We start from the raw sequence: 13,957 nt of genomic DNA on the forward strand, positions 1-13,957 counted from the left end.
AGCACAGAGCAGTTGTTTTTTGAGCAAATCCGAGCATTGCACTTTCTTTCTACCTACTGTTACGTAACATAGTATTGCAAACAAATCAGAACTAAAAAAAAAACCAAAAAAACTAGAAGGTAGTGTTTTATGCAAGCAAATTGGAATGTGAAAGAAAAGCAAATAAAGCTTTTCTCCAACTAAAAAAATTGAGCTGTTTTCATTCTAGTATGGCAAGGTTAACATAAAAGAAGTTGTTAGTTTACCTCAAATTTACGGTAATTGTTTCTTGTGCATTGTTATCACTGATTGGATGGATTGATCAATCAATCTGCCATGTTTAGAAATACAAGTAGTAATATAGTCACTATTTTCTGGCTATAGCGATTTAAATCAAATTAATCCGACTAAAATCCAATGAATCCCGACTTTTTTCTAGCCAGATTGAAAGTGGACCTGACGTAGTGACGGATGATGTCACAGACACCGGTGCGGCATGCTGTTGGACGTCGCATTCCCGGAGGTTGGTTGCGGGAGTCCCAGCAGAAGAGACTATGCGGGCAGAAACTGATGGAGGAAACGAGGCTCCGACTGATTAGTGGGTGCAGGCAGAGCTGGCTTTGTGTCCACCCCACTCATCGAACGCATTCAAACACAAATGCCGGACGCTGGCGTTCTGCATTTCAACGCATTCGACGAGCAGGCAGCAGAACAGCCGTCTGCCACTTGCACGTCTGCTGCTTTGCCACCATAAGGATTGTGGCAGGTAGCGGCACGACGGGAGTCTGCCGTCGTCAGACCGAAGGGGAGGGATCACAAATCGGGACGTAGTAAACACGTCAGACGGAGACGTACTCCAGGCAGAATTTGAGCGACAAAGAGACTGACGCTGGAATGTCTTACACAAAAATCTGTCTGGTTGGGTGGAACTATAGTGATAAAGAGGAAATACTCCGACGAAAGCCCTAATAAAGCGGTCAAGCCGAGCCTCTTTTTGGTAAAAGGCTTTTCCCGGAGTCGTGGCATGTCTAGCACACTCTGAGGAATTTCAACGACTCCCCGGGTGCCCCGACGTCCGTGTCCGCCCAGGCCCTACGCCACCCGGTGACGACGATTCGTCCGAGCCACCTCCGTAGAAGGAGGTTCTCCTTGGCAGACAAAGACAAGAGCCGCTGCCTCCCCGCGCGATTCGGTCGCCTTGGAAAAAGAAACCAAGCGGGGTTCGAAACATAGGGTCACTTTTCTTAGGGCTTCGGTCCGAGTATTTCCCTTCTACCGTAAGAGAGACCGACCGTGTCGTCGGCGTGGATGACGGCCCTGGAGGTGGAGGGGATGCCCTTGATGACCACGCTGGGCAGCTGCTCCTTGAGGGTCTGCAGGGCGTAGTAGAGGGACATCTTGGCCGTCTCGGTGGGACGCACGGTGATCACCGCGGACCCCACCACGCTCAGGTTCTGGCCCTTGATGCGCAGCTTCGAGGTGGCGATGGAGTAGCAGACCTGGGAAGGCACGAAATCGACGGATTTTCCTTTTCCCGCTAAACTTGGCTTCCTTTCGCCAACTCGAGATTGTGAGTGCATTGCCAACTGAGCTATCCCGGGTCGGCAGTTGGAGAACACAAAAGCAAACTCGTGCACGCGGCGCGTGAAGAGGCAGTTGTGCGCTTCGCGGCCTTTCCCCTCGTGCTGCGTCGTCTGCGGCATGCATCGGAATTCAGAGCGAATCTTCGGTGGGCACTACCGTTCACATACCCTTCTCTACTTCCCTGGAAGGCCTATTGCGCATGCTGCGCTTACGAGTCTTTCTCGGCGCGCTAGAGCTTGTATAATTTTACGTGCGCGGCATTTATTCGGCCAGCTCTTTGCAGTTTTCTGTCCAAGGCAGGGATCGTTTAGCCTCGAGAGAGTGTGCTTTGCTAAGAATGCAGTTGCCCATTGCCCGTGGAGCTTGCAACTGACGACTACTCTTGGAGCGGGGACTCTTAGTGCGGCGGCAGAAAAGCGGACTAGACATAATGGCTCTCGCTTGTGGGCTTTGTGGACCACCAAAACGGCGCAACAGGTGCAGCAACGGGGAGGAGGACGCGCGGTCAACTTTGCCCCAAATAACTCGAAGGACAATATTTACGTTGCGAGCCTCCTTTCGAGTCGGGAGTCGGGAGCAATTCGTCAACCTCGAAATATAAGCAGGTTGTGGATTTGCTCAAATGAACTCTGTGACACAAATACTGCAGTAAATGTCGTTTTTTTTTGGGGGGGGAAAGCTTTTTTGTGTGTAAACACACTTAAAAGATACTGCCAGTTTTTTTTATATATCTCAAAGGTACTCTAAATACGTAGCATTTATAAATCCTCTGCGATGTCACGGTTCTACTCAGTGTCGCGGACCATGTGACCACGAGGAAAGTAACCGGTGACAATTTTATGCTACGTGACCACGTAACATCAGTGTTATGCAATGTCGTGGGGTCGTTTGATGGTAACCATGCCGCACGCCGAAGTCGGGTGACACCACGTCTGTGTCCCGTGATGACCGTCGGGCTGATGACGTCGCATGGACGCCGCGACGCCTTCCCTATGTTCATGTAATAATACAGTGAACCTTCCGAAATGCCGAGGACATCACGCGGACACCGTGACATGGTCACGGGCACGAAAGCGCCGAAATTTGGCCCCATGAATGCTACGCATTTGAGGAACATTCTCTGGGAGTCCCCCTAGGGTGGCCGCTCACCGTGTCTGCGTTGACCTCCAGCTGGAGCAGGCGAATTCGATCCAGGTCCAGCTTGATGAGCACAAAGCACTCGTCCGGCAGGAAGACCTCCTCCAGGTACTCTGACACCTCGCCCAGCGTGGTCTTCTCAATGCGCCCCTTGACACGCCGGGCATACTCCGCATCCTGGTTCACTGCCAGGGCCGCCGTGATGATTGGGGTGCTGATGTTCTGCGGGGAGGGGGGGCGAGGACACGCGGAACGGGTCTTCAAGCAGTAACGGGTCTTCAAGCAGTACGTTTAACGTCCTATAGGGTGGTTTTATGAAACGTCACTTCTTGTAAGCCACGTTCCACCGTGTTGATGAACAGCATCTGCTACTTTCCCCCTTTGTTTGCAGGCAGACGACTATAGTCCGTAGCAACTCAAGAAGGTAGGACGAGGGTAGATGGGCTGGGGAGGAAGCAGATGGAATGCTGGAGAAGAGAGGGGGAAACCTCTTCCTTTCTTTAGCGTTCCGTCTGCTTCCCGGCCCGTCTTACCCTCACCCTACCTTCTTGAGTTGCAACGGACTATAGTTACTGACACTGTTTTTGGTGTTGCTGAAAAGCAGAAGCATGGAGAATGGCTCCGTCGATAACAGGCTTCGGCAACTCCGACCAGGGACCCGTGCTTCCTACGCTTTTATCTCTCTCAGTTGTCCCAGTGGCATCTATTGGGGTCCAATATTGGTCACCAAAAAAGCGAGATCTAATTTGTTTCTTACGCAGCGATCCAAGATATTGCCACGCTCGTCGGCGAGCGACTGCGCGCGTGGCCGAGTGGTTACCGTGCTTGACTGTCGCGCAGAAAGTCTGGGTTCGAGTCCAGTTAGTGGAATGCTCTTTTATTTGTTCTTTCATTGCGTTCTCGTGAGTTCGAGAACATTCTCGTCAGATCGAGTTCCGAATGTTCCAGTCGCCGAACAATCTAGCCCGATTGTTCCAGAACCCAACGCGCGTACATAAGGGACTCCGCGTGCTGATCTGCAGTCAGTTTTCGCCCAGCGTTCGACTCTGCTGTCACGCCGACTTCGACGCCCGCGACGCTCTGTTATTACCTTTTGTACCCTTTTTATTTTTGGCACAAGTTCGCCACATTAAACGTTTATTTCTTCTTGTTTATTTATTGTTCTTGGTCACTACCCGTGACATTTTGGTGGAGGCGCTGGGTACCGCATGCCCGTGCAGCGTTCTCCTCCCAGGACCCGCAGTGCAAGCCCGACTCCAAGCTCGCTGAGAAGACCACTCAGCGCGGAACCTGAAACTCGGACCAGCCGCCGCACCAAGGGAGAGGATCCGGAGTACGGTTTGCTGCTGGACAAACCCAAGCCGAAGAAGACGACGATGGACAACCAGTCGCAGGCCCCCACCGCTCCTGCCGTCGTCTACCTACCCGTCGCTCCTCGGACACCGGCTCCCTTCCACGGCGAAAGCCACGAAGACATCGACGACTGGGTCCAACAGTACGAACGAGTGGCCCGTCATAACGGATGGACACCGGAACAGTGTCTGCAAAGCGCTTACTTCGCCTTGGAAGCCACCGCCCGGAACTGGTTCGAGAACCACGAAGCTTCGATCACTTCCTGGGAGCAACTCAAGGCTGAGTTGCGAAGAACGTTCATGAGCCAACACCGAAGAGAACGCGCGGAAGAGCTTCATCAAGCGAGGATTCAAGGCCCTAACGAGAGCATCGTTAGCTTCATGGAAGATGTCCTGCGACTGAGCAACCGCGCCGATCCCGAAGCATCCGAAGCAAAGAAGCTCAGAGTCTTGATGCGTGGCGTCAAGGAAAGCATTTTCGGTGGTCTTGTGCGGAGCCCGCCTACCACCGTCGAAGGCTTCATGACGGAGGCCACCAACATCGAACGTGCCCTTCTAGCACGAGCCACCCACTATCACCGAGTTCCCGGCGTCGGTTCCTTTTCGCCTTCCGGCTGCAACACCACGGACATCCGCGAGATGATCCGAGACGTCGTCCGGGAAGAGATCAAGAAACTTCTACCTGCCGCCGCAAGCCCAGCTTCGCCCTCAATCGCCGAGATTGTCAGGGAAGAAGTCCAGCAAGCGCTGCAGCCTGAGGTTCTCGTCAGCACCGCTCCGGAACCACCGACGTTGAGTTACGCCGCAGTGGCCCGACGGCCACCGCCTCCTCGTCGCACCTATGTCACGCCGCCCCGACGTCAGTCTCCTGCGCCGCAGCACGACCGACGCCACAACGACCAGGTCCAGTACGCCTGCCCGGAGCCTCGCGCACCCCGCAAGACCGACGTGTGGCGAACGCCCGACCGACGCCCTCTGTGCTTTCATTGCGGGGAAGCGGACCACACCTACCGCCGATGCCCATACCGACGACTCGGGCTACGCGGGTTCCACCCGAACGACCCGCGCCCCCGTCATGGTGAACGCCCTATCGAGATCGACGAGTACCTGCGACGACCTCAGTCCCCCGAGCCTGCGTCCCGCCGAGAGTTCCGGTCGCCGTCACCGCGACGTCCAGCTTCGCCGATGCACCGACCACGACGTGAAAGCCTGTCCCCCCTTGCTCCTCGCCGGGGAAACTAGGCGCGGCAACCCCTGGAGGTGGAGTTGCCGAAGACGACCGACGCCAAGATCCTCCACGAACATCGGGGGACCCCCACTCGAACGCTACCAGAGACCAAAACGACGCCGCTGCAGTGGTGTCCAATAACCTAAGCGTCGTCATCGACGGCCACGACGCATCTGCACTCGTGGACACCGGAGCAGACTACTCAGTCTTGAGTGGGAGGCTCTCCCGCCGCCTTCGAAAAGTCACGACGCCGTGGGATGGACCTCAAATACGGACCGCCGGAGGGCACCTCATCACACCCATCGGGAGATGCACTGCTCGCGTCGAAATCCGCGGTGAAACGTGCCCTGTGAAGTTCATCGTTCTACAAGACTGTTCCAGAGACGTTATTCTCGGCATGGACTTTCTGTGTGAATACGGTGCCGTCATCGACCTTGGTGAGAACAGATTGACGCTGCACAAGCCTGTTCCGTCTTCAGAGAAACCTCAAACAGCGTCAGCCGCCGTCCGAGTCACTGCCGACCACGTGAACCTGCCGCCGCGATCAAGTGTTGTCGTACCCGTAGTGGCCGATGTAGCTACTTGCGGCGAAGTTGTTCTTGAAGGCAAGTTTCAATTACTCCTAGAAAGAGGAATAGGCGTCGCAAGAGGAGTGGCTGAACTTCAGAATGGGCGGACTGTGGCCCTCGTGACGAACTTCCGAAACGAAACGCAACACCTCACGAAAGGTGCAGCCGTGGGCCACGTCGAGCAACTCCGAAACCCCGCCGAAATCACCGCGATTACTGACGAATCCTCGCCGCCTCAGCAACACATTACGGCGCCAGTGCAGCTCGACATTGACCCCAAGCTTCCAGGCCCGAAACGACGGCAGCTAAGTGACCTTCTCGCCGAATACAGTGACTGCTTCGCGACGTCGTCGAGGGTGCGCCAAACCACCATTGCGAAACACCGCATCGTTACCGAGGACGACGCGTGCCCTGTGCATCGATCGCCGTACAGAGTCTCCGTTAAAGAAAGGGAGGTGATCCAGGAGCAAGTGCAAGAGATGCTGAACGACGACATAATCCAACCCTCAAGCAGTCCGTGGGCCTCTCCAGTTGTACTGGTTAAGAAGAAGGACGGAACGCTTAGATTCTGCGTGGACTACCGGCAGCTGAACACAGTGACGAAGAAAGACGTCTATCCACTCCCCCGCATCGACGACACGTTAGACCGGCTGCGCCACTCCCGATACTTTTCATCCATGGACCTGAAGAGCGGCTACTGGCAGATCGAAGTCGACGAACGGGACCGAGAGAAAACAGCTTTCGTCACGCCAGATGGGCTGTACGAGTTCAAGGTGATGCCCTTCGGACTGTGCACGGCTCCAGCAACTTTCCAGCGTGTCATGGACACCGTACTGGCAGGACTGAAGTGGCAGAGCTGTCTCGTCTACCTCGATGACGTCGTAGTGTTTTCCAGCGACTTCGACGAGCACTTGCGACGACTCCGAGCAGTTCTCCAAGCCATACGGACCGCCGGACTCACCCTGAAGCCGTCAAAGTGTCGGTTCGCCTATGACGAACTGAAGTTCCTAGGTCACGTGGTTAGTAACAAAGGCGTTCGCCCCGACCCAGAGAAGACTCGCGCCGTCGCAGCATTTCCAGTACCGACAGACAAGAAGGCCGTGCGAAGGTTTCTTGGACTATGTGCCTACTATCGGCGCTTCATCCGGGATTTTGCAAGGATTTCCGCACCACTCACAAACCTCACAAAGGACGCCGAGAAGTTCGAATGGGCCGAGAAGCAGCAGCAGGCATTCGACGAGCTGAAGCGACGACTGCAGACTCCTCCTGTTCTAGGACATTTCGATCAAGATGCGGAAACCGAAATTCACACGGACGCAAGTAACGCTGGACTTGGCGCGGTACTGGTTCAAGTGCAAGACGGCACCGAGCGAGTTATCGCCTACGCAAGTCGGACATTGTCCAAGGCGGAGAAAAATTACTCCACGACTGAGAAAGAATGCCTTGCTGTCGTCTGGGCAATCACGAAGTTTCGTCCGTATTTGTACGGGAGCCCGTTCCGTGTAGTCACGGACCACCACTCGCTCTGCTGGCTTGCGAACCTCAAGGACCCGTCAGGACGCCTCGCTCGATGGAGTCTACGACTACAAGAGTTCAACATGACTGTGGTCTACAAGTCAGGCCGCGAGCACAGCGACGCCGACTGCCTGTCCAGAGCCCCCATCGAAACACCTTCCGGCAGTAGCAACGACGAAGACGACGAGTGCTTCCTAGGTGCAGTGAACACCGACGACATGTCATGATGTCAAAGAGACGATCCTGAGTTGCACGCACTAATCGAGCACCTCGAAGGACGAGGGGGTACTGTCCCCCGTGTCTTCTCGAGAGCCCTGCCGACTTTCGTCCTCCGACAAGGTGTACTTTACAAGGAGAACTTCGGAGACAACAGCACACCATGGCTGCTGGTAATCCCCACCGACCTTAGAGCGGAGATCTTTCAAGCCTGTCACGACGACCCGACGTCCGGACACCTTGGTTACAGCCGCACGCTGGCCCGAATTCGTGAAAGGTATTACTGGCCCAAGCTGCCGAAGACCGTTCACTTCTACACACGGTCCTGCCACGAGTGCCAGCGACGCAAGAAACCACCGACGAAGCCGGCAGGTCTCCTGCATCCGATCGCTCCCCCAACCGTACCGTTCCAGCAGATTGGAATGGATCTACTTGGTCCTTTCCCACCATCGACGCAAGGAAACAGATGGATTATTGTCGCCACAGATTATCTCACACGGTACGCCGAAACGAAAGCCCTTCCTGTAGGGACTGCTGTGGAAGTCGCCAAGTTCTTTATCGAATCCATCGTCCTCCGGCACGGCGCTCCCGAAGTTTTGATCTCAGACCGTGGATCATCGTTCATGGCCCAGCTGACGCAAGAAATCCTTCGTCTCAGCCACACCAGCCATCGGCGCACAACGGCGTACCACCCGCAGACCAACGGGCTGACGGAGAGACTCAACAAGACCATCGCCGACATGATCTCCATGTACGTCGACGTGGAGCACAAGACCTGGGACGAGGTGTTGCCATACGTCACATTTGCCTACAACACGGCCGTGCAAGAGACCACCGGGGTGACACCCTTCCAACTGGTTCATGGTCGTAAAGTAACGACAATGCTGGACGCGATGTTACCCCACGAACCGGCTCTCGACGGAAGCGACGACGCCCAGGTGGTTGCCCAACGGGCAGAAGAAGTCCGCCAGCTCGCCAGACACCGTATTCAAGCCCAACAACGCGTCGACTCTGGCCGCTACAACCTTCGTCGTCGGGACGTCCACTTCCAGCCCGGAGACAGGGTGTGGGTGTGGACACCGATCCGCCGCCGTGGTCTCGGTGAGAAACTCCTGAAGCGTTACTTCGGACCCTACAAAGTACTTCGTCGACTCGGGGATCTGAACTACGAGGTGATGCCCGACGGAATACGGACTTCATCACGCCGCGCTCCACGACCGGAAGTCGTCCACGTCGTGCGCCTCAAGCCGTACTACGCGCGATAAGACTGCGAACTGTGATCTTGTGCACCGCTTGATACGATTGTGTTTCGCGAACCTCCGTATGTTCCCATTTTTTGTTTGTTTCGCTCTGTTTTGTTGCCTCTTACGTGGCATCGAGACGATGCCTTTTTAAAGGGGGAGTAATGCCACGCTCGTCGGCGAGCGACCGCGCGCGTGGCCGAGTGGTTACCGTGCTTGACTGTCGCGCAGAAAGTCTGGGTTCGAGTCCAGTTAGTGGAATGCTCTTTTATTTGTTCTTTCATTGCGTTCTCGTGAGTTCGAGAACATTCTCGTCAGATCGAGTTCCGAATGTTCCAGTCGCCGAACAATCTAGCCCGATTGTTCCAGAACCAAACGCGCGTACATAAGGGACTCCGCGTGCTGATCTGCAGTCAGTTTTCGCCCAGCGTTCGACTCAGCTGTCACGCCGACTTCGACGCCCGCGACGCTCTGTTATTACCTTTTGTACCCTTTTTATTTTTGGCACAAGTTCGCCACATTAAACGTTTATTTCTTCTTGTTTATTTATTGTTCTTGGTCACTACCCGTGACAATATTGTTCACAGGTGGCTTGTCTGCCAATGCAAGTGAAAAACGCGGGTTGTCAGCTACCAAGTGCCATTCACAAGTGCGAATGAAACAAAAAAGTGAAAGCCGTTTACAGCTCCCTGTAATGCCGAATTAGAGCGCAGCTCTCGAGGAGGAGGAGGAGGAGGGAAGGGTACTGAGAGGAGGGTATACCCCTCCTCCTTATTCTTCTTCTCCCCTCATTCTTGAATCTCCTCCAAGGGGGGGGGGGGGGGTAACGTGACACCCCCCCCCCTTGAGGTCGCGTGACCCGGGGGGGCTCGCGCGGTGCACTATGGGACATTTCCCATAATGCACCGCGCGGTTACGCCGACGGCGACACCGCTCAAGCCGAAACAGGCCCCCCAAGAGCTGCGCTCTAAAAGAAAATGCTCGAGGTACCCCTAAGCAATTTTTATGAGACGTGAATACAGGGGTGGAACTGCTGAAATGTACTTGGGAGCAGCCACGGGAGCAGCTGAAACAGCTGTTTTGGAGCAGGATTGGAGCAGCTAAAACTACGTTCTGGAGCAGGCTAGGAGCAGCTCCAAAGAGTTTTTATTGCACTTCAGCTTGTGTCTTAGACAAGCACGGGAGCAATTTCAATCGTACTTACCAGCACAGATGAATATGAATGGTTAGGGACCTAGGTAGATGGGATAACAGTAGTAGGGGTGTGCGAATACTCGAATATACGAATTTGAATCGAAAGTTCCCTAACAATTCGATTCGCGAATCGAATTCCTAGTATTCGGTTACTCGAATATTCGATATATTCGGCCAAAGACGCGCGGTCGGCGCGGAGCTGACAAAAAAGCCGTTTTTTCTCCTGATGTAAGCGCCGTGATGTTAGACAGACCATGCGAAAAACAGCTCTTGGTCCTACCCTTCCACAAAAATCTAACCCACAAGTTAGAAAAAAGAAAAGTAACGAACGCCACGAACTTTATAGCACGCAGATTTACTCACAATCGTGACACAATCTACCCTTGAATCACAACCAAAACATCCCGTTCGCGCCGCTTCCAGAGAGGAATTGTTGGGAGGCCGGAATCCCGCGCCATGCCTAATTCTTTTCACGAGTAAAGCCCCTCGTTTCAAATTGAAGCACCGATATAAAACACACTTGGCAGCACTCGCAGAAATCGGCGACTGCACGATCACAGAAAGAAAACCACGTTAACCACACCGATGAAATCAGCCGAGTTATCATCGTCGTTCTTTAGGAACCGCAAGCAAGCCGCAAATTCTGATTCGGAACGAAACGGAACGGAAAAATAGTGTGCCTAGATTTGAGAGGGTTTCCAACCGTTCGATAGCCACGTTTGAATTACGAACTGCGAGACGGTGACAAAAAGACGAAAGCGTCAATTGGGATCGGGCAGGCAGGGCAGGCGTCGTCGCCCTTCTGTTTGCTCGCCTTTTTCCACGCGGCAACACAACACATGCGCACTTACGACCAATCTGCGCTAGAGCCGTCTCCGTGGTTTCAGTTTCGCTTGCTCCCTCTTTTAAATCAAGGCTCTCCAAACCAGGATAGATAAACGGAAAAATAGGATGCATAGCGGCAGTTGGACGGTGTCTTGCGCCACCTAACCACATTTTTTTTCTTGCTTCAGATTATATTGTTTAAGCCTGTTTACTCCGATTTAACACCTATCTGTTTATTTAAGTGAAATAAAATCCCGGGTGCCCTTTCTCCTCCTTAAAATGGAAACCAAATATCGCGAAATGCCCCTTTTCTGAGATATACAAATATTTATAATAAGAAAGTCGCGGTGTTAGGTTGTGCTTTTAACAGGAAAAAAAAAAAAGGCATGCGTGACTGTAACTTTGTTTTTTGTAATGTTTAGGGTAGATAAATTATATTTGTGCCATAAAATTGGATCTCTAGTGTCCAACAGCAACTGCTTTTATTTATTTTTTTTTATTTTCTTTTCACCAGAATTTTTTTACATTTTAGCTTTTGTTTCGTACAAGATGCATATTCTCCAACAGGCGCATACTCTGCGCATATAATAATCTCATTTGCCGCACACTTTGAAAAATCCCCACAAATAAAATCACTATTCGATATTCGATTCGATATTCGGCTTTTTTTTCTTGATTCGATTCGGTATTCGATTCGAAAACTACTATTCGGTATTCACACACCCCTAGATAACAGAGTAACAGATGCAAAAACTTGAAACTTTGTGAGCCTTAATGAGAATCAAAAAGCCAGTACCTTATGTTTCTGAAGATAGCGTCCTTGATATTTTTTGAGTGGCTTTCAACTGCTCAAAATGCAAACCAGCACTGCTTATCGCACAACCGACACGTGCTCGACATAGTGATTATATGAGCGAACCACGTGACCTGTGTAAGCAACGGACGTGCAGTCGCACGGAGGAAAAGGGCAACAAATTTCGAGTTTATCCTATTGTGCAAATCGATGTCGAAGCAGCAGACTACGATTAACCAAGTTATCGTATTTGAAGCAATAAGCAGGAGCAAGGTATGGCGAGTAGATCTATCACTCGCGTAAGAGCAGCTGGCTGGAAAGGTTTCGGATCGGACTGCGTTTCAGTTCTATCAAATCACGATTTATCTTCCGAGAATGCGGTTTTAACTTCTAACGATGAAGTACTAAAAGGAATCTCTCGCTCATTTGTTTTCAACTGGCTGACGTCTGGATCCCCGTCCGCAGAGCCTCGGGCAATCTGACGCTTAACGACTCGACCTCACCTCAGCCGACTTGCTTAACATGGTCGAAGAATAACAATCCAGTCGCAGGTGGTGTAGCGCTTAGAATCCAAGTTTTTTCGCGCGCTTCCAACTCGGGATGCACAGGGAGAATAAGCAGAACAAAGGATTGCAAGGCTGACCAGGCTAAACGCATTCATTGTTGCCAATCGAGTCAATAAAACCGAAACCAAGACAAAATAAAAAGTTTTTTGGCTAAGTAAACAGGATAACTGGGCGAGTTGGTATGGATTCATAATGGAACAGCGCAAATTTTTTCAAGGACAGAGGAAGGAACTGGACAGCACGAGCGCTGTTATTAGTCAGCGCTCGTCCTGTCCAGTTCCTTCCTCTGTCCTTGCAAAAATTTGCACTGGTCCATTATGAAGTTTTTTTGGTGCACGTTTTGCGATCTGGCGCATAATGGCACGAGGTATTGGCTGTGGCACAGTTTATGCAACATGGCGCAGGATGGCGCCGACACATACGTCTGGCGCAAAATGGTGCAAATCGCGCAGCTGTTCCACCCCTGGAATACGAAAACATGCTTGTCGTTCCTCCGCTCCCTTGTTTCGTCGGCGGCGTATTTGCGTCGGCCGAGCGAGCGCTTTCCCAGCTCTCCTCGCCGCTCTGACCCTGGATGCTTTGTGTTACTGGCGCACTCACGGTGTGGACACGCAGCGCCATGGGGTGGCAGTCGTTGAAACTGACGCGGAGCAACCAATGGGAGCCTCGTTTACTGAAACTATGACATGCACCTGTCAATGGGACCGAAGCCGAAATCCATGAGCTTCACTCCTTTGGGATCGGGGAAACTAGGTGCCGTTTGGCTAGCGCGTGGTTTCAAAGCTGGGAGCTGGCATGACTTGGAGAAAGGAGTTTAGGTGCCGTTTGGCACGGCTTCAAAGCTGATGACGTCGGCTCGCTCCATGGGACAGTGAATGCTTTCGTATTAAAAACAAAATATACATTCTCCGCTAACGGAAGCAAAAAAGTGCATCGTCTGCAACGAACCGAGTGCCACAGAGGAGTTACATCAGATGCGGCCTGAAGTTGAAATTGGGCGTTAATTTTACGACAGAAGAGATTGACGAATCGACGTTCCTCGAGCCAGCGGATGCGAGAGTACTGGGCACGGGTCGCGAGAACTCTCCTGTCGACGACGCGCAATTGGCAGAAAGCCGCAGCGCCACGCGCAATCGGCGGCCGAGCAACCTCTCAATCTCTTCTCGACCAAAACTGAACCCCTCTTCATGCGACTTCGACCGGTGCGTTTGGCATTCCGTGCCGACCGTGCATTGCAGGCGGTTCCATCGTGGCAACAAAGCGCATCGCGGGAGCCGACGCGCCGAGGCGTCGGATGCCGCCGTCTCGGCGGTTGGTCGTCCAAGTTCTGGCAAGAAAGAGGAGCGAACGGGCGAGTCGCCGCTATCGTGGCGTCCCGACTCCCAGCTCCACTGCCACGTCCCTGACAGGATTAGGGTGGGCGACGGCGCAACACGAGTGCGACGTCCTCGGGCAAAAATCTAGGTACCACAAACGACAACGCGATGGTCGGAGAGACGTCTTGGGTACCGCAGTCCCGTCGGTGATTGGTGGCACAGAATCTGGAAAGCGTTTCTAGCCGGCGCGTCCTTGTTTCTGACAGTGGCATGGCAGAGGAGGTGAATGCGGTAGATGCCGTGGTTTGCTTGGGCGTGAGGGTCCACGGAAGCTACGGTAGCCTCGAGTTGGGATGCAACGGCAATCCTCGCATTCGGCGGTCTTTTTTTTCAACCAGAGCCCCTTGTAGTTTTGTGATTCATTGGGAAGTACAGGAGACAA

At 53.0% G+C, this 13,957-nt stretch overlaps 1 protein-coding gene across 1 annotated transcript in view; it reads right to left on the reverse strand.

The window, feature by feature from the left end:
* Nucleotides 1–13,957, reverse strand: part of LOC8032116 (DNA-directed RNA polymerase III subunit RPC1) — a 45,378-nt gene that overhangs the window by 4,732 nt on the left and 26,689 nt on the right. The window contains exons 5-6 of the mRNA XM_029979828.4: nucleotides 2,713–2,922; nucleotides 1,272–1,478 (exon numbers count right to left, since the gene is read on the reverse strand). Coding sequence (XP_029835688.2) covers nucleotides 1,272–1,478; nucleotides 2,713–2,922 — 417 coding nt within the window. The remainder of the gene's footprint in view (nucleotides 1–1,271; nucleotides 1,479–2,712; nucleotides 2,923–13,957) is intronic.

This window comes from Ixodes scapularis, unplaced genomic scaffold (assembly GCF_016920785.2).
Source record: "Ixodes scapularis isolate PalLabHiFi unplaced genomic scaffold, ASM1692078v2 ptg000854l_1__unscaffolded, whole genome shotgun sequence".
Lineage (NCBI taxonomy): Eukaryota > Metazoa > Arthropoda > Arachnida > Ixodida > Ixodidae > Ixodes > Ixodes scapularis.